At 48.1% G+C, this 19,603-nt stretch overlaps 2 protein-coding genes across 3 annotated transcripts in view; one reads left to right on the top strand and one right to left on the bottom strand.

Moving 5' to 3' along the window:
- Camta (Calmodulin-binding transcription activator) overlaps window positions 1-18,606 on the bottom strand; it is a 560,381-nt gene extending 541,775 nt beyond the window's left edge. For both annotated transcript variants that reach the window (XM_065430476.1, XM_065430477.1), the window contains exon 1: window positions 18,266-18,606. In XM_065430476.1, the coding sequence (XP_065286548.1) occupies window positions 18,266-18,314 (49 nt within the window). In that variant the 5' untranslated portion in view covers window positions 18,315-18,606. The remainder of the gene's footprint in view (window positions 1-18,265) is intronic.
- Window positions 18,607-18,735: 129 nt separating this feature from the next.
- Window positions 18,736-19,603, top strand: part of LOC135900884 (dnaJ homolog subfamily C member 11) — a 50,078-nt gene continuing 49,210 nt past the window's right edge. Inside the window, exons 1-2 of the mRNA XM_065430479.1 lie at window positions 18,736-18,878; window positions 19,043-19,172. Of these exons, the coding sequence (XP_065286551.1) occupies window positions 18,792-18,878; window positions 19,043-19,172 (217 nt within the window). The 5' untranslated portion in view covers window positions 18,736-18,791. The remainder of the gene's footprint in view (window positions 18,879-19,042; window positions 19,173-19,603) is intronic.

Here is a 19,603-nt window from a genome sequence, read left to right as displayed (position 1 = left end):
CAGCATGAATCCGCGATTTCCCGGAATTTTCGTTTTTCTTCTACATTCGACAATCGCGAGACGTGTGTAGCGCTCGTACCTTGGGAAAACTCCAGTGCACAATAAAAAGGCGCATAGAGAGAAATTTCCGTTCAGAACTTGCGCAAGGGCGCTCGGTATATTACGTTTCGCAGAAACTGCGGCTGCTGCAGCATTAGCTAAATTAACCTTACGTGAAGGTAAGCCAAATCATCGCACTCACATTACACGCTACGCCGGCGCCTGCTATAGCTTTCCCTGCACGCAACATGAATATATACCTGGTCGCTAAAAACTATACGCGTCTGACAAGGGGGGTGGGGGGGGGGGGAGACACACACCTCACGGTCGCCCAATTTCTGTGCAGCGCGCACACGTATGCACAGTACGGCATACACAAACACACATACACGTACAGGCCATGGGCCGAGCCCCACCGCTTCAATCGATACATCATCGCCTCGCATCACTCGCGCGAGCGACCACGCCCGCGCGTCCTTCCAGCAGGGGGAGAGAGAGAAAGAGAGAGAGAGAGAGAGAACTTTTATTCAGCAGGGGAAGACACACACACACACGTCGTGACCTTTCTCGCTTGCGAGCGGCACGGTCCCGTATATAGGTATATAGGAACGTGCTTTGCCGGTCAGCCGACGGCAACTGTATATCCGTAACAACCCTTTACACCCCCGCGATCTCGAATAGGAGAAGGAGAGATGAAGAAAAAGAAGTGGGGAAGGGGGCGGGGGGAATATGAAGGTATACGCCCCATGTGTTGTTCACTTATTTCCCACGGTTATCGCATTAGCGGCGTACAAGTCGCGTTCGCGCGGTGACAGGCTCTGCTCATTAGGCGGAGTAATTAGGCCCACGGCTCGGGCACCAGCCTATGTGTACAGTATACGCGCAGACATATCGCGTGCACGGCGCGTGCTTAAGGAGGTTGGAAAGCGAGATCTGTGTGCGAGATCCGTATATGAACACCGCGTAACCGTCGTTGCTGAGTACATATGTGCGGGTGTGCAAGATCTTATATTGGGTAGTGGTTCCTGTTCAGTTATAGTTCGTGGAACTTCGGTATTGGAAGCGAGGCGCGAATTGACACACACATACACAGAATACGTGTCGTCTTTGTCTGTCCGTTCTGTACGTGTGTCAGTTAACGCCTGTCTTTTATAATACAATAGCGTTCCACAGCGACCATGCATGTAAGGAGTGAGAACGCGGAGCAATTTTTCTCGAGATGAGCCTCTGAATGAGAGAACTGATACTTTTGCTGACTAATCAGTATAGCGTATTCGCTGAGACCTCTGCACACTTCTTTCCGAAGTTGCCACTGACGCATTCTGTAGTAGATATTATAACGGATACAATATAACAAACCTAACATCACGTCTTCTTACGCAGAGTGATTCATGCTACATTCCTCATCAAACAATGCGCTCACCAGTACACTATTCCGTTGCGTCTAAACAGATGACCGTATCTCCATCAGCTACTGCATATAGACGTAGGCCTCGCCCGGCAATCTCGAATTGCCTCTGCACTTCGTCAGCAGACTCCATGCTATGCCTGCCATTCTTTTTTTTACTTCATCCCACCGCCTAGTTCTCTCATTTCCTCAGCTACACGTCACTTTCCTTGGCACCCACTCTGCAACTGTAACAGACTGCGCCCGCTACAGTTGAAACTCGATTTAACGAAGTGCTGACTACGCTCGAATCGTTTTGTTAATCGAGAAGTTCGTAAAATCGAGAAAGAAATTTTTCGGTCCTTTCAAATCTTGAACTGTAACGTAGCGACACTCAAAGGCTATCGCGGCACTGTATTTGTCGCTAATCCATCCATCTGTCGCATAAACCATGAAAGACGAAAGCAATCACCGCCGCTCCTACCGAGGCGGTGTTGAGTTGGCGGCTGTTCCGTGCATGGCCTTGTCAAAATAAAGATAGCGATGTGACCATGGCGCCTAGATGTTTTAAAGCGATAGCTTTAGAGCACACGGTCGAAGAGTCACCCGTCTGTGTCAAAATTAGAAAGAAATCACCGCTTTTCTTACTCATTTATTTCAGAAAAAAACTTCGTTAAATCGAGTTCGGCCAAGTTTGTTTACTTAATTCGGGTTGATGATAACACTGAACCCTATGGATAGCTGCCGGGGAATGTAAATTTCTTCGTTAGATCGGGAACTTCGTATAATCGGGTTTCGTTATATCGAGCTTTAAATGTATCTGCTTTGCGCATCACATGTACAAATGGTTTCTTTTCTTCCTCTTCATGTCTACTACAAAATATTAGTGGCCCCAGTTTGCTCTTAAAGTGATACCGTCGTCCCCCCGTCTCTTAACGCTACGCTTATAATTTTTCGTTCCATCGCTCGTAGCGCGGTCTTTAGCGACTCCTCGAGCTTTTTTGTAAGCATCGAAATATTTGCCTCATTTGTTAGTACCAGAAGAATGCAGCGGTTAGCCCTTTTGTTTTCAATGATGGAAGTAATCTGCCGGTCATGGCTTAGTAATGAGTTTCGTATGCGCTCCAACCCAATATTTATAGGCTGCGCGCAGTTCGTTTCATTAGGGGGGGGGGGGGGGGCAAGTATCCTTCAGCGCTAACTTCCCACTCCGCACCCCACTCCTATAACTTTATTTTTTCGCATGCTATCCACCCTGGGACATTAATTTCGCAAAAATTCACTGAGAAATGAAAAGCCACGGCAGTATCTCCTCATACTACTACACTGTAATTAGCGAAATAGGTTGTTCTGCATTCTGTCCTCAGTTTAAGTTAAACGATCTGCAATTATACACCAGGCACTGAATTCACAAGGCGCTGATTGTCGTACAGGCACATACATATATCTTCAGGGCTATATTCAGCCCAAACAAATACTTTTCAAATGTTACATGTTCCTAAGTTTACAAGTTACAAGTTTCAGTTACAAGTTACAAGTTTCTAGCGCTTATCACACCTTGTTCCCACTTATTTGAGTCAAAAGCCAGCGTTATCTTGATCAATTCTGAAAGCAGCTGGCAGACAGCGCAATGCCCTCCTCAATAAAACGCAAAAGCAACCACCGTACGCGCTCGCGAAACACGGAGCTAACGAATGCGCACACCACGATTAACCATCCTCCCTCCTTTCTCTACGCGCACGCCTAAGCTAATATTATTCTTCTACACATTTCCTTCTAACGATCTGGGTAAACCGTGGTCCAACTGGCCTAATTGAGTGAACCGCCCCCTTGCATAGATTTCGGAGGCTTACTACCAATCACGAATAGGCGTCTGTAAACCAGTATCCAAGCGACTCACTGGCAGCGCTCAGAGGCTTTATATAGAGTGCTATGCGCGTGAGCGCCATCTATGGATGCAATTCCGGAAGTATTCCGTCCACTGCGGACACCCGCTCGAAATCATTAATCATACCCCATACTCAGAAACAGCAGCAGCAGCACCAACGACAACACTACCACGCTGTTCCCCCACCCCCTCCTCTTCTCCCCCCTGTTATCCGCTATAGCTCGATTGTTATATCGCCAGCTCGCGCAGTGGCCACGACGATCACTCACCTGGCTAGGTGTCAGCTATATAGCGCTGCAAGCAGCCCGCTGTCGCCATTCATCACAGCGCAAAACAGGCAAGCAAAGAGCGCGCGGAGCAACAGGAAAAAAATTCCCCGAACGTTACCCACGAGGACGGTGCACAAGCGCCAAACGTCGAGATTTACGAGCGCGCAATTTGGACGCAACACGCGTCGCGCGCCACGCTATATAAATGCGCACACGCGCGCACGTGCCTGTTGCTATAACTCCGCATATATGCACACACGACGACGACAACGACAATGCCTACATATCTACAATAGGAGCTCCCGCGCATTCCTTGCAAGCACGAACCGTCCCGGAACACGAGTATACTGCGCGCACACGCGCCCCACGCATCCGTTGTCTGATGCTTATACAGTACGCTCCAATTTACGGCATGCTCTTCGGCGCCACTGCTGTGCCAAAGTCATTAGGCGAGTGCGTCAGGTCTATATGACGTGCAATGGCGTATACGATGCTTTCGTCACAAGCGCATGCGCGCGCCTGTCGCAACTACGACGCGCTAACCGAACGACCGAATTGTGGAAGTTGCCACGCGTATAATAATATATGCGAGATCCATATATACATACATGGCAGAGCGGTTGAACAGAGACGGCAAAGAATGACCTTATAACCGAGGTCAAGGGAAGAACAGCCGTCACTCCTTACACGCCTGCGGTGACAGAGCACGAGCCTATCTGACGTTGACTCGTATTTCATTATGGCAGTGAATACTCGAAAGTCGCGCGCGCGAACTTTCGCTCCTTCTTTTTGGGCACTCCCGTTATCGGCTCGGAAAGCTACGTGAACGTCACCTAGCATGCAACATAATAAAGTCAACACGATTGAGTCGCCATTTATCAACACCTTTTCGCTCACGCTCTGCCATAGTGCACAATTACCGATCACCCATCCACCTCCCCACGTGTAGTGCAGCAAACTGGACTCAGTATGGTTAACCTCCCTGCCTTTCCTTCCTCCCTTCCCTCACTCTCTCTCACCAACCCGCCGTGGTTGTTCAGTGGCTATGGTGTTGGGCTGCTGAGCACGAGGTCGCGGGATCGAATCCCGGCCACGGCGGCCGCATTTCGATGCGGGCGAAATGCGAAAACACCCGTGTACTTAGATTTAGGTGCACGTTAAAGATCCCCAGGTGGTCAAAATTTCCGGAGTCCTGCACTACGGCGTGCCTCATAATCAGAAAGTGGTTTTGGCACGTTAAACCCCATAATTTAATTAATTTTTTTTCTCTCTCACCGATCATTACCTCCGGCTTTTATGCTTAGCTTGGAGTGACCAGGGGCTGAATCCACAAAACATTTTCGTTGTTGTTCTTATAAGACATTATTGAGATTGTTTGTTCGAACTTCACTCGAGCACGCTTTCACAAAAGATGTTCTGCCTACCAAAGAATACACAATAAGTTTGACGCTTGCGCTCGCTCCACTATAAATGTGTACTCAGTTCGAACGACCCACGAGGCAGAACACAAACACAGAAGGGATTGTTAAATGCCTCTGCCATATTTTAAAGCAACAGAGCGATAACACTCCTTGTCTGTGCTTCCACCAGTTTTCGAAATCTCGCCTCAGGTCACCGCGCAAGCGCATAAGGCTTCCTCCATGGCATAAGGTGAGCGAAAGTGAAGAGTGACGTGTCATGCTGAGATCAGACAGAGCCCGTACGGCGAGCGCGCTAGGCTCGCAGGTGCCTTGAGCACTGAGGCCGCAAAAACCCAAGAAGCATGAGAGGAGAGGCGCACACAAATGAAAGAAGTCAAGAAACAACATCACGCCGTTTTCACGTCGTCGTCATGAATTCTTCACGATTCCATCGCCATCTCCGTCGTCGTCAATACACACGCACTCCCATCGCACAGAATTGAACATATCAGCAGGTTTACACTTGGTTTATATCACCAAGCTATCCATGCAGCTGCCAAGGCTCTTCAAGAAGAGCGAAGGACGCCCGACTTAGGCAATCATCTCTCAATGGTTTCTGCCCTTATTCTTGCTTCTTGCAAATATATTTTTCGGCTCTGCCTCCCGTTTTCATTGTCGGCAGTTGTGGCCCGGAGGTTGGACCTTGCGCCGACGCATAAGGTGCATGCTCTCGAGCACCCTGGTTGCAGGTGGACTCGTTTGTTGCCGAATGCCAACTGTTGTCGCCTTTTGAGACACCCTTGCCCCCCAACCTATACTGTATCGTTTGAGATCTGCCGGTTAAAAACTCGGTTCTCTGTTACGGAATGCCGTAAATGAAACAACTCAGCCTAAACATCCTCGCTGCAACAAATACTCGCCGTCAGGCGCATCATCCCATTATTAAAGCGAGTAGTTTTCTTGAAACGTTCGGGCTATTCGCGCAGTGCACTGACAATCGCTGTCGACGGTTTGCGCACGATTTTCTTTATTCCTGTCCTGTTGTTACACGTTTCAAGGAGCTTCATCTATACGAACCACAAGTATTTTAGACGAACTTCTTGCTGGGCGAGTTGGTGCATGATTGTTTCTTCCTGTGTTCGTTCTTTCTTAGGCGCATCTTGTCCTAAAACACAGAACCACAGTTACTCGCGTAATAGAAGGGGGGCCAACCTCGAGACGGACACCATGTACAATACACGGCTGTTTGCACCTTGTCAGAAGCATAGCGTTTACATGAATGCGACAACGGGCGCGTCTCGTCGCATTGCTAGTGCATCGCATCCATGTAAACGGCGGTTATGCTCTACGAAGGCGAATCGTCTCGCGCGTTCCAGCTAGTAGCCTGAGACACGCGCTTTAAAAGCTACGATGGTACGAGGGAGGGTAGGCAGCAGGAATGGTGTCAGCAGCCCCGCACGTTGACACTTTAATTACGATTCTAACCCGAGGTCCGTCATCGTCGTTAGGTCAAACGAGGTGGGTGGGAAAATCTGCTTACGGAATTTCGCATATCTCTTATATACGGCTTCTAAATTTCCCACCTCTGCTCATGCGACGCCGACTAATAAGCGTCACGGAATACGATTAGAATGGCGCACAATGAGGCGAGCCCTCCGTCTTCCATTAAAACGCGTAACCGGCTTCTTCTTAGCGATTGGATGACACGAGCCTTCGCTGCACTTGATGGAGTTGGTGAGACTGCAGTACAGGCGAACACATTTTGGTGCTGTAGAACGACTGCGAGCTGAGCAAGCCGGAACGAATTACTTTCGAAAAGGAGCAAAACAAAAAATGAGGAAGAAAAAGAGCTGAGTTATTGTCTTTCCCTGCTGAGTGCCATCGCTCTTAAATCGAATCTTTCTTTGCCTCTTCCATTTTCCCCCTGACGCTCCTGTTGCTCCTGCTGTCTTGGACGCAGCGTCGGTGGGTGTTTGAGAACGCGTCTAATGTATACATGGCAGGAGCGGCGGGAGACCTTTCCAAGTAACTTCTGGGGGGTCGCAACAATGCCCTCTGGAACTCCCTGGTCCTCGACACAATGCCCCCTGGGAGGCTGTCATTACGCGTGAGCACCAGGCAAAAGCGTTGCAGAAGCTGCAGCGCATACCTTTGTAATAACGCGCAACAGCCTTGCAGGGGCGAGATGGAATGGTAGACAGAGGAGACAGAGATTGCGTAAAGCCAACGCTGTGACGAAACGGGTGAATAACGACCTCTCGTTCGTGGCAGCTTGCATACATGGGATGACCGCGGGAGAAGGGAAATGCGCCGTCAGAAAGCATGCTTCGTTTGGGGTCTCTTCAATAAAGGAAACGCCACTAGTCTGTTGCACACTTCATCGCTTCTGTCGATGAAAAGAGTCAAAAACAGCAGACGCTCCGGAGGTATAGTGAACTAGAAGCCTTCTAGTTCACTGTACCGGAGGTATCAAGTGCGACGCCATTTTGAAAAGGTCCCATGACGACGATCTTGTTTGCTTCTGTGATTGGCTGGCACAGTAACACAACCCCGCGCGGTCCGTGTGCTTTGGTTGCCAACTGCTGTACTTTTTCTTTCTTTTTTACAGTTGTATCCTACTATACTAGACATGACAGTTGGGAACAAACTGTAATAATAATAATAATAATAATAATAATAATAATAATAATAATAATAATAATTCAAGGCGTGGTACGGCACGTTTCTGTCAGTTGTGAAAAATGAACAACGTGCAAGTTTCTCCGTGCCAACAGCTGACGCAGGGCGTGCAGATGCAAAACGGCATTAGAGCACCGCCGCCTCAAAACGACAACACGCAAGTGGTGCTACAGCGTAATGAACGCTTCAGCCGCAGCGTCCCTACTCCGCAACAGACAGTGGCACGACGTGCCGCGTGATGGAAGCCCGCGGGGTGGCCAGCGGTCGCTGGTCCGTCGGGCACGGGACGTGGCAGCAGCGATTTCTCCCAAGGCTTCAACAAAAGAACTTCTCTATTTCACCCACTATATACGGTGCGCCGTGTGAGGAAATGACAGCGCTAACGTTCTCGCAGAGCACACGGCCGATGGCTCACAACAACGCCTCGAGAAAACACGTCTTGCCGTTCGCTCTTGTGTACCACTTGGAACAAACGCAAGTGGCCCACGCAAGTGGTACACGCGAGGTAACATTTAACACCACATCATCACAGCCGTGCACCGTCGAAATCAGCGCCAAACACCGTCCATGTACGCAAACAGCACAGAAAGCTTTGCTTACATCGATTCCCACAGCGAGTGGGATCTGCGGGGTTTTTTTTTCGCTTTTTTTTTTCAACATAAACAGTTCGTCCTCTTTCGATCACCTGACCATTCGATCTCTTTTGCTGACAGAACTATAACAAAGTCCTCCAAGCTATCTGCATCTCATATTATGTAATAAGTGTGTTACCGTAGAAGCAAAAAAAAAGAAGAAAAGAAAGAAAGAAAGAAAGGAAGAAAGAAAGAAAGACCGCGCCGTTAGTCGATAGCTTCGCACACTTGAAGAAACGAAGACACAGTATAGGCACAGCGTCGGCCGTGTATAGCAGACGACCGGCAAAAAAAAACAAGGAGGACAAGTATATTCGACTCCTCCTCCTCATCATCGAGAATGCTGACAGGACGCAAAGCGTACGGCACTGGAAGGTAACCCGACGCTGTCTCTCTCTTCTATATTTTTGTCGACGACCGACTACGTGCTTTTGGAAGACTCGTCGTTTCATTTGGCTGAGCGACTTCGTCCGAGATATTCTTCGCAAGACGGCATTACGCCATCAAAGATGACTGCGATAGCATGAAGATCTCCCGGGCACTCAGTCGTGATGAAAGCTTTCTTCTCTGCTGCCGAGTTGTCACATTGTGCAACGCAAGACGAGTGTATTCGCTTCGTTTGTCTCGAGGGTATGTAATTCTTTCTTTCTTTTTTTCTTTCGTTCTTTCTTTCTTTTTCTTTTCTTTCCTCGTGGTGCGCCGTCCATCTCGTCACGTGGGCCACGTTGTGCTCAAAGGATGCACTTGTTGATTGGATGCGGCACTGCCTGTTGCACTCGCGCCTTGGTACTGTAGTCAGTAATGTTATAGACGCCACCCCTTAAATTTCACCCCCCCAAAATTTGACAGTCTATTTAACGTCCACAAATATTTTGTTTTTAATGTCTACAGAATTTTTGTTTTCGTTTTCTAATACGCTTTGTAGCATATAGAGCAGAAAGCAGAAACACCGATATATAGTGGCACAGAGACAGATACGCTGAAGGAGAACAAATTTAGCAATCGAGAATGATAGACAGGTAGAAATACCTAAGATTTACCGACAGCTACATTAGGTTGTTTATGCCACAGAAGTGATACGAGCGAAACATCTATAGACTGGTGGCGAGGCCACGTTCCTGTTCCCGAAGGTGCTCCCTGAGACGTCTGACATTTGGCAGCGACTCTGGGTGGTAGAAGTTAATCCTTGCACTTAGATAACAACAACTACGAGAAAACTCAAACCTGCCAATTTTTGCGGAACGTTTTGCTGTATGAGAAGGACCCAGGTGGTAAAAATACGGCAATGTGCATGACGACACACGATGACCTCATCAGCGTCACGTTTTCTCTTTCTTTCTTTCTTTCCTTCTTTCTTTCTTTCTTTCTTTCTTTCTTTCTTCTTTCTTTGTTTTCTGCGCGAAATTTTAAAACGGTAGTTCGACCTTCCTTTTGTACGCCGATAAGTAGACACCTTGCTGGATCGATACAAACTCGCAGAACCGGGATATACAAGCCGAGCACGCCGCAGGAGACAGACAACACAATTGCGCGTCCGATCCGATGGTCTAGTAACCGCGTCCAGCTTACGTCCAGCGGCTTTCTAACGGACGAAGCAGCCTATTTTTCCGACGCGCGCCGCATGTCATGTATCGGACACTGCCGTGCCGTGTCGTATGTTTCCGGCATAGCCTCCGAGATCGAGTGGCGTGCGATGCGCGCGACGCCCGAGCATGAAAGCCGTAATACCCAGCTTATGTTACCACGTCCACACCGACCCCTCCTGTACCCTCTGCCACCACCCCAAAGCCACTCTCGATCACATTCTTTTCCTCTGCCCGGCGGATCCTCCCCCGCGGGGCCTGGAGCACCTTACTACTTGGGAGGCTTGGGAGACCCTACTGCGCTCCGAGGACCCGGCCAAGCAAGCCATCGCCACAGGCCGTGCTGCCAGCGTCATGAGCCTCCGGGACATGAACGTTTGAGTGCAGTGGGGCCGTGCGGGGGCCCAAGGACCTGCGTGTCCGCAACTCCCCTGTGTCCAATAAAGTTTTCACCACCACCACCAGCTTATGTTGCCTTGATTGTTGCGCGCTGATCATCTCTCCTCTCTGCATTAAAAATCATAACTAAACCAATCGATCGACTTTCCGAGAAGAAAGCCTGCACCCACGTTCTTGCAGCAAAATAAAATAATTAATAATAATAACTTTATGTACGCATGGCGAGACACTGCAGAAGCTGAGATCAGAGGCGGAATCTTATAACGGCTCGGAAAGCGACCGGTTCACTTTGCGGCTTGCGTCACTGCTAAATGGGCCGCTCCCAAGCCGGAGGTGGAAGAAGGGGAGGACGGGGCCAATATACGAGAGGGTGCCGCCTCTGAAGTGCACGTCATTATAATGCGCGCTAGTCGAAGAATTGCACGATGTTTCTGCTTGCTCAATAAATATACGTATAAATGATATATCATCTTGCAAGTTTTAAAGTACAAACGTGCAGTGCCAGGCGCTTACACAATGGTCGAAGTAATTTATAAATGCATTGCCGAAAGCGTAAATGCTTTGGCGGAGCGCAGTGCTATTTTCGGCTGCCACCAGGAGCTTGCACGATACACGCATCAGGCATGCACTGCCAGTACTTTCTAAATGGCGAGTGCAAAAAGAAAGAAGAAAAACACCGTGAACTGGCTCTTATAGGGCCACACTTACTAACGTTTTCCATATGAACTTTCCTTTTCTTTTTTCCGCCTTTCCTTATCGCATTGGACATGACTCACACGCCGCAGCGCTGCCGTTATCGCTGCGATCTGCATCCCGGCGTGTCGCGTCATAAAAACAACAACAACAAAAAAAAAAACAACGAAGCATGAAATCAAACATTACAGTATACACGTGTGCCCTGTAGAGCCTGCGAGAAGTAAAATTAAAGAACGCGGTGCTGTTGGCGGGCGCTGTACTGCGAAATTGAGAACGAAAGTGTGGCACTCCCGATATTCGAGAAATATTGGCAGCCAAATCAGAGATCTTTGAAGTTTTCCGGTCCTGACTCTGGAGTCTTATCATGCAGCCGAACAAAGGAATCGGTGGAGCTGCTTTGGTTGCACACTTCTGGCTGCTGAATGGTGATCTGCGAGCTATGGACGCTGGCGATAGCACGGGGAACTCGACCTCGCCACGCAAATGTTAAAATTATGGGGTTTTACGTGCCAAAACCACTTTGTGATTATGAGGCACGCCGTAGTGGAGGATTCCGGAAATTTCGACCACCTGGGGTTCTTTAACGTGCACCTAAATCTAAGTACACGGGTGTTTTCGCATTTCACTCCCATCGAAATGCGGCCGCCCTGGCCGGGATTCGATCCCGCAACCTCGTGTTCAGCAGCCTAACACCATAGCCACGCCATGCAAATGTATCCATGGCTTTGAAAGGCGGTGCCACAGGGAAGCTGACCCAGCCCTTTTACCGGCCGACGACAGTAATCGCAAGAGTAACTTCGTGCACAGTGACGGAAACAGAGATCTAGGCCATTACGATGAATGCTTCGCTTCCGCAAGATCACTGGAATCTGCAGGTCGGTGCCGAGAAACCACGGCGCGCAATTCCTTCCTCTCTGTGTAATGACCACTGGCACGCTTGTTCCAGAGTCATGGTAAGGTTTGTAACAGCGCACCCAAGACAAGGACAACAGAAGGAGTAAAATGACGACACGGCGCTGTTGTCCTTGTCTTGGGTGCGCTGTTACAAACCTTACCATGAATCCCAACCAACTGGCCCAACTTGCCGTTCTGATGCTGCACCAGAGTCTCCTCCAATTCGTAGCGTCGCCAGCAAAAGGTGTGCTTAAAAAGCCGACAGTGACGGCGCAAACAATTTTCCCGTCATCTCGTCGAACGCGTATAGCTCCTCCAGGCGTCGTCGACAATGACATAACAACGCCGGCAAGGGCGAGCAATAGCCTCCGAAACAACCTGCGCACGCGAGCGCGCCGCCAGGCCAACAGCCAACCCACAGCAACCGAACCCAAGGCGAACTATATCTCTTCGCCGGTTCCGTTCTTAGCCGACGACGGTTCGCTTTCAAAACGATTGACAGATGCGTGACGTGGTCATAATTTGCGATGCCGGGCCCCGCTGTCTCTGACGGTCAATGACGCAAGCACAATTCTGACCAATCACGTGAGGCCAATTAAGTGAACCGTTCGCTTTCCGAACCGTTGTAAGATTCCGCCCCAGTGCAGAGAACCATCGCCGGACCGGATTTGACCCAATCACACCTTGCTAAATTAGGCAAAAGAATTATCGAAAAAGAAAAATCCGACGCAGGATCCATAGGCCAAGGGTTTCACGCATGCGGCCCGCATGGCCCTCGCGATATTTCACCGTCTCGCTTCTTACATCAAACGTTGTCTATGCCTCCACCGAAATGCCACACTGCGGTCCGTCGAGTGGCGTATGTTGAATGCATGCACGTGGTCCGCTACTCGACAGTGATATTCATAACCTACATATATTTCATCTCATAAGCTATCTACGGTGCCCAGTGCGTTCAAGGTTAACGGTTCGCGTCCGCCAACCAAATACGGGAACCAAAACGGCTCGTTTAATTACGATGCCTGTAATATCACCAATAAACATCTGTCGATCGTTTCGAAAGGGAAGACTTGCAAATATTGGTCTTCTTCCTTAGTGAAATGGCGCAACCCACTCTGTGGGATCGGCCATGAATCGAGCGGCGAGAAAACTATTGATTACTTAGGAAAATAAAATTAAATGAAATAAGTGTTTTGTAAATATGAATTAAGATGTCTACTGTTACAGATATGAATGGTCAAATATCTAAGTATTAGAGCAAAAAATGCGTGGTCATGTGAAGTGAATGGATGGATGGATGGACGGATGGGTGGATGGATGGATGGATGGATGGATGGATGGATGGATGGATGGATGGATGGATGGATGGATGGATGGATGGATGGATGGATGGATGGATGGATGGATGGATGGATGCAAAACTTTAATGAAGGTCCTGAGGTACGTGACTCAGCGCGCTGCCGGCCATTCCCACGTTGGGGTAGTCAGGCTAGAGTTACTGTATATGCTACCTAAGGTAGCATATACAGTAACTATATACAGTAACTATAGTTATAGTTATATACAGTAACTTATACAGTAACTATATCATATACAGTATATATATGCTACCAAAGGTAGCATATGTATATATATGCTACCTTTGGAGCATATACAGTAACTCTAAGTCAGGCCATGCCCGACCGCCGCATCGTGGGCCCTCTGGACAGCCCATAGTTACGCCCCCGCATCGGGGCTCTTGATAGCGGAGAGCCACTTGTCCTCATGGATTTGTTCTGTGCCTCGTAACGAGGGGCAATGCCACAGTATATATGGTCTAGGCTAGCTAAGTCATTTCAGTGCCTGCAAGAACTAGTGGCATAGGTGTCGGGATAAAGCTTCTGGAATAAAGCCCGGCTGGGATACGAGCCTGTTTGCAATAGTCTGAGAGTCAATGCCTGCGCTCTATTTAACTTCTTGTGAGGAAGGAGAAAGTCTCTCCTGCGGAGATAAAAGTGCTACGTAATTTCATTGTATGTGGTCGGTTGATCTCTGTTCTCCACCACTGCGGGCCGGCGTTGGAGTTCTCCATGGTCGCGGAAAGCAAGAGCTCGCGCCTTGGAGTCGGCCAGCTCGTTGAGGTTTGTGGGGCCTCCCATGATGGATCCCCTGTGAGCGGGGAACCACGTGAGAGTGCGGGTGGCGATGCTTTTGCCGTCGAGGATGCGACAAGCTTCCTTACACACGGCGCCAACGCTGAAGGCGCGGATGGCTGCCCTGGAGTCGCTGAAGATATTGGCATGTTTGTCTTCCAGAAGTAAAAGAACGATTTTAGCACGCAATTCTTTTTATTTCGCGCAGAAAGTTGCAGAGGGCTTCACAAAGGATCCTGTGGCTATAACCCAGTACGGTAGCTCCAATGGAAGGAATTACCGGACGAGTCAAATTCAAGCCAATGTTTTGGTAGGGTTCTAAAAATTTTTTTCTATGAATAATGAACGGGCGGCAAGTCAAGAGGTGTTGCAGAGATTCCCCCTTATTGCATAAAGGACACAAAGATTATATAGCCAGGCCAGACATGTGGAGATAGGAGTTCAGTGGGGGGACTAGGCACCGTAGTCTCGTAATCGCTAGTTCAATTTTTTTCTACTGGAGCACCATTTGTTGTTCCAAGGAAAACTTAGAACTGAGATGCGGGAAACTTGATGTTGACAACGATGACTTGGCGAAGTTACATGTAGCAGTATATTTTCTTAGTCGCGCCGCAGTGATGAAAGCTGACGCAGGTAAAATGGAGATCACAGGACCATCGCGGGATGCTACTGCGAGTGCATCTGCATATTCATTTAAAGCTAGACCTTTGTGGCCAGGCACCTACACTAAACGATCGAGACGCAAATGTCTTTGGAGGAGAGAATAGACTATTTTTAATGATCTGACAATTTTGACGTGGTTATAGCGAAGGACAGACAGACAGACAGTCGGTTAAAATTACGGCTTTTGGCATAGACGATGGTAATTTTCGTAAAGCTAAGACAACTGGCAATAATTTCGCCTGAAAGATAGACATGAAGTCGGGTAGTCGAATGAAAAAAGACCAATTTATATATGGTGATACAATGCCCACACCTGCCTTCTCTTCACAGACGGAAGCATCAATCGCTACAACGGTCTTTGTATCCAGCTGTACGTGTAAGGTGGTCTTCCAAGATACCATTCAGATATTGAAAGGTCAAATGTTTAACATTGTTTGGAAAAATATCATCAAATCCAAATTTAGCGAAGGGAACAGAGGAATTCAGCAAGACCACCTCGCACAGGTGAACATTTAATGGCTCCAATAGTTTTTTTTTTTTTTTGCACGAAAACAACTTGAGGGCAACGTGAGCGATGCATTGATGGTTAAAAAATGAGGCAGATTCAGTAAAGAAAACATTTTGTGACCTCCACTGTGGAGATGCATATAACGTTAGGAAAGTTTGTACTGTTAGTAAACGAAATTGCATGAGAAGGGTAGGCAGGTGTGCTTCTTGACAAAAACAAAGAAAAAACAAAAACACTCGCGACAAATTTAGGAAGCCCAAGACATAAACGTAATGCCTCTCGTTCTATTAATAGAACCAGGGGCCAAATTTCGTATGAGGCTGCGCCAAAAAGAAAACGCAGCCGAAATCTGTTGTTGGGCGAACATACATGTGACATGTCATAATGAGGGCATGCCGACGCAGCCGTCATCGATTGCTGTTAAGTATATGCAGCATTCCTACTGCGCGTGCTGCCTATGAGCTAATATGCTCTATATGCGGACTCCAGTTGAGATTTTCGGTGTATATGGCACCAAAATATTTAAGTGAATTTACCTGCGGGATACTCTTGCCGAGAAAGAATCGAAATTTGGACAGGAACGCTTTGAGGGAAGATTAGCACGGCGCTTTTTCTGATATTAAGAGAGATATTAATGCCACCAAGCCACAATTCAAGGGACTGTAGCGTTTTGTACAATGCATTTATATCTACCGATGCAGCAAATAATGCGATGTCGTGGGCGTATACGCACACCTGTACATACCGTGTTAAAGGTGCATCACTCGGTAAAACATTAAATAGAAACGACGATAGGACCGATCCTTGGGGTAGATCTCTTGATTGTTTATACGCTAACGAAGACAATCCGCACAGAGAGCAGTAAAATTCCCTGCTGTTTAAAAATTCATAAACCCACGCAACAAAATAATTTGGTAGACCTGCATTTTGAAGTGCGCTTATTGGGCTGACGTGCTGTACACTGTCATACGTTTTAGTGATATCGAAGGTGATTGAGGCAGCATATTTTTTCTGACATCGAGCCAGTTTAATTCGACTTTGTAGGTCGACATGGGCACACCAAACCGAGCACCCATGTCGGAAGTCAATTTGGCATGGGCTCAAAATCATGTATTCTGTCAGACAATTATCTAAGCGGTCGTGTAAGATTCTCTCGATTAATTTTACTAGGTTTGATGTAAGAGATACTGGTCTAATGTTATCTAGGACGTAACCAGAACCCTGCTTTTTTAATAATGGAAATACTTTTTTGAAAGTCTCCATTCCGGAGGCATACACGAATCTATTCAGACTGCAAGAATGCTTCGCGGACCTCTTCTTTCTCTGCATGTATTTCTTACAGTGTGTGATATACGGCACCGCTAACCTCCCGTAGAATTTCTTAAATTTAATATGTTACAACGGGCGAAGAGAGCATACATATAACGCACCAGTGTAACATGAGGCAGCTTTAGCTACAGTAGAACAAGGTGGTTTTCAAGCTACTAAACCATACCAAATGTTGAAGAAACTTCCCAACACTTAACAAATCACACTCTAGAAGAATAAAAAAATTTAAATGATTTTTATTGCAATAACGAGAGAAATCCTCTTAAACAGCAGACAGAACGTGATGTGATGTATAGCGTATAGGTTATGCGTGATCACCAACTAGAGTGTACATTTCACCTGAACTTTTAAGGTGCAATGTTGTGTTAGTAATTTACTCTCCCTCCTTCCGCCCTCTTTCACCTTTTAGTCCCATCCACCATCGAAGGGTGGTCAATCAGAACTACCTCCGGTTAACCTGCCTGCCTTTCTGTGCAGATCCATTCTATCTCTCTTATTGTTTGCGCAGGAGCCCACGTACGACACCGCAAGTATAACACAACCCTCCTCTTCTGCTTGCACGAAAACAAAAGCAATGACGGAACCACTTCACCGAGCACTACGTGAGATAAATAGTACTGACGCGTTGCCATTTCCATGTAAACATTATGCGACAACTCTATGCTCAGAAGCGCTGATAAAGCAGGCACGCCAGCCAAAACCGAAACCAGGATACGAAAGTACCCCCTCGTAATTTACCAGTGATAAAACGCCACGCTCAGAATGCACAATAAAATACGTGCGGATTAATTTAACTGCCGCTGACAACCTAAAAACAGTAATTATTGAAAACGTCAATAGCAGGACACAGCGCATTGGTTGGAACGTAACCGAAACAGAAACCAGAAATGCGGCTGAGCCTGACCCAGATGGTCAAAATGCATCCGCGTTTTGGCAACGTCCAGCGTTTCGATGAAGATTTCTTTTTCTCCGCTCCAGAAGTCGACCATGCACAGAAGGCAGCCTGAATTGCTGCAGTCGTGCGGCTGAGGCCGGAGATGTCGGTGCCACCGCGTCATGTGGGTCGCATGCCAAGCGAAGAATATGCGCCGCTCGCATCTGGCATGGCGATATTGTGGAATTCCTTCGCCGTTCGTGCCGGCCATAAATCTTGCGCGCGATGTTTCCTGCTGCATTCCTAATGGTCAGCGATCGAGCGGACCAGGGCCGACAAAGCGGGCCGCGCATTCGGCATGCAGGAGTGAATATCGATTCCAGAGAAAGCCGCTCGAGAAGCGGCGACACAACTGCTCGGTACGCAACACACGGTCGCAGCTCTGGCACATTTGGGAAGCGCTAAATGGCACCGCTGCATGGAAATTACGAGTGGAAGATATCCCGCAGATCGACCTTGTGCGTGCAAGCGCTTCCTTTCTCAGACACATTCTTTTATTATTTTTTATTACTTTTTTTAAAACGGCACCGCAACTGTGGGCGCGTCAGTGACACGAAAACGAAACACTCGTGAGAAACCGATTTTCGATCGTTTGGGAGAAGAAAATTGGTTCGGTAGCACGTAATGCGCTTAGCTCCGTTCAGATGTCTTCGTCGCGTTCTGAAATTAGAGCTTTGAGCAAACGGATAGCCGCAAATCAGATGCCAACGCCTTGGAAGTCACACGCAGCAAAATCGGACCGCCCATCTACACATCGCGCGCAGCCGCGCCGCGCGCATCGCAAGCAGTTTATCGCCGCTGCTGCGACATGCCGTATGATGCACAAGACTCACCAGCATTCGACTGAGGGGTTGCATTTTTTGTGTGAATTATTTGAGCCATCCCAGCAGTTCTCCATCTTTCAGCTTTCAACAGTCTGGAGGATTCATCCTTGAGGGAGTTTATTTCTTTCGCCGCCGGGGCCGGCCTGCAGCACGCACAATGCACTGGGTGGCTAGGAACTACATGTTTCGACGAATACGAAGCTCCAGCGACGGGCGGTCACGAAAGGATCACGCTTTTTCGGAAACACGAAACTCTTTGAATCGAATGTAAACAGAACCTTCGCCGGCTGGTCGCACGCAACTTTCCGGAGCGCTGCGCTCGCGGTGTTTTGGGGATGAGAGTAAGCGATACTCTTTGCACCAGTAAATGCGCGTTTCTTCTACCGTATTTCAATTTAGAATATAAGGAGAAGTATATTTATTACAGTAAAGTCACGTAGACATTTTTGATGATGTTTTTTTAGTAAGAAGTCATCTTACTGAAATTTAGCGGAAGTTTTTCTTTTTGATCTCGGTGGGGCCGCTAGCCGCAGTTATGGCGGCGCACATGGATAGCGAAACAGACGACGATGTTCTGCAAGTGGAGGACGATTATTATACGTTCCTCAACATTGGAAAAGATGTAAGTTTGTTTCCACCTCGTCAAGTAGTACAGACATATTAGCTGCGTTGATCCCGACTAGGCTGATCGCTTTTTTACGGCGGAATGACGAAATATCGCTCCGTCCATGCGCCGGTCTGCTCGTGTGTGTAACCGACGCTTTCGCATTTTCTCTTCGCATCCAGGCAACTACAGAAGAGATAACGAATGCCTACAGGAGATTAAGTAAGATATATCATCCGGACAAACATGCGGACCCTCTCAAGAAACGAGACGCGGAGGTGCTCTTCAACAAGACCCGAAAAGCCTACGACGGTAAGCCCACTGCCCTGCAGCCGCAACCCACTATTCGCGGTTCTCGCTCTACATGGTGCCGTCACGCCTATAAAAGAGTGCTGGCTGTAAATTAATTAATTTCCAACCTCGCGGAAATGGTTTCCATTTCTACCGGTACGTTTTCCCCGTACGAACCACTCTTTTATGCGGGTGTCGCACGGTGCACTTTCGATCGCCATCGAGCCCGATTAGGATCAAATTTTTCGATCGCAATTGGCGCCTTTACACTAGCTGGGGAAGGGGGGCCAATCGCGGTCAAGAAATGCGATCGCAATAGAAGCTGGATCTCGATCGATAGTGACCACGTGACACTGGGATTAAAGTTGCGCCTATGTCGCATAAGCATATCTCGACCCGTGGGAACAGTGGACGTGCTGTCTCGTTGCATCGCATCTCAGCTTACACACCTA

Source organism: Dermacentor albipictus, chromosome 2 (assembly GCF_038994185.2).
Source record: "Dermacentor albipictus isolate Rhodes 1998 colony chromosome 2, USDA_Dalb.pri_finalv2, whole genome shotgun sequence".
NCBI classification, from domain to species: domain Eukaryota; kingdom Metazoa; phylum Arthropoda; class Arachnida; order Ixodida; family Ixodidae; genus Dermacentor; species Dermacentor albipictus.
Note: the sequence above shows the minus strand (reverse complement) of the source record. Positions and strands in the feature narration are given on the sequence as shown.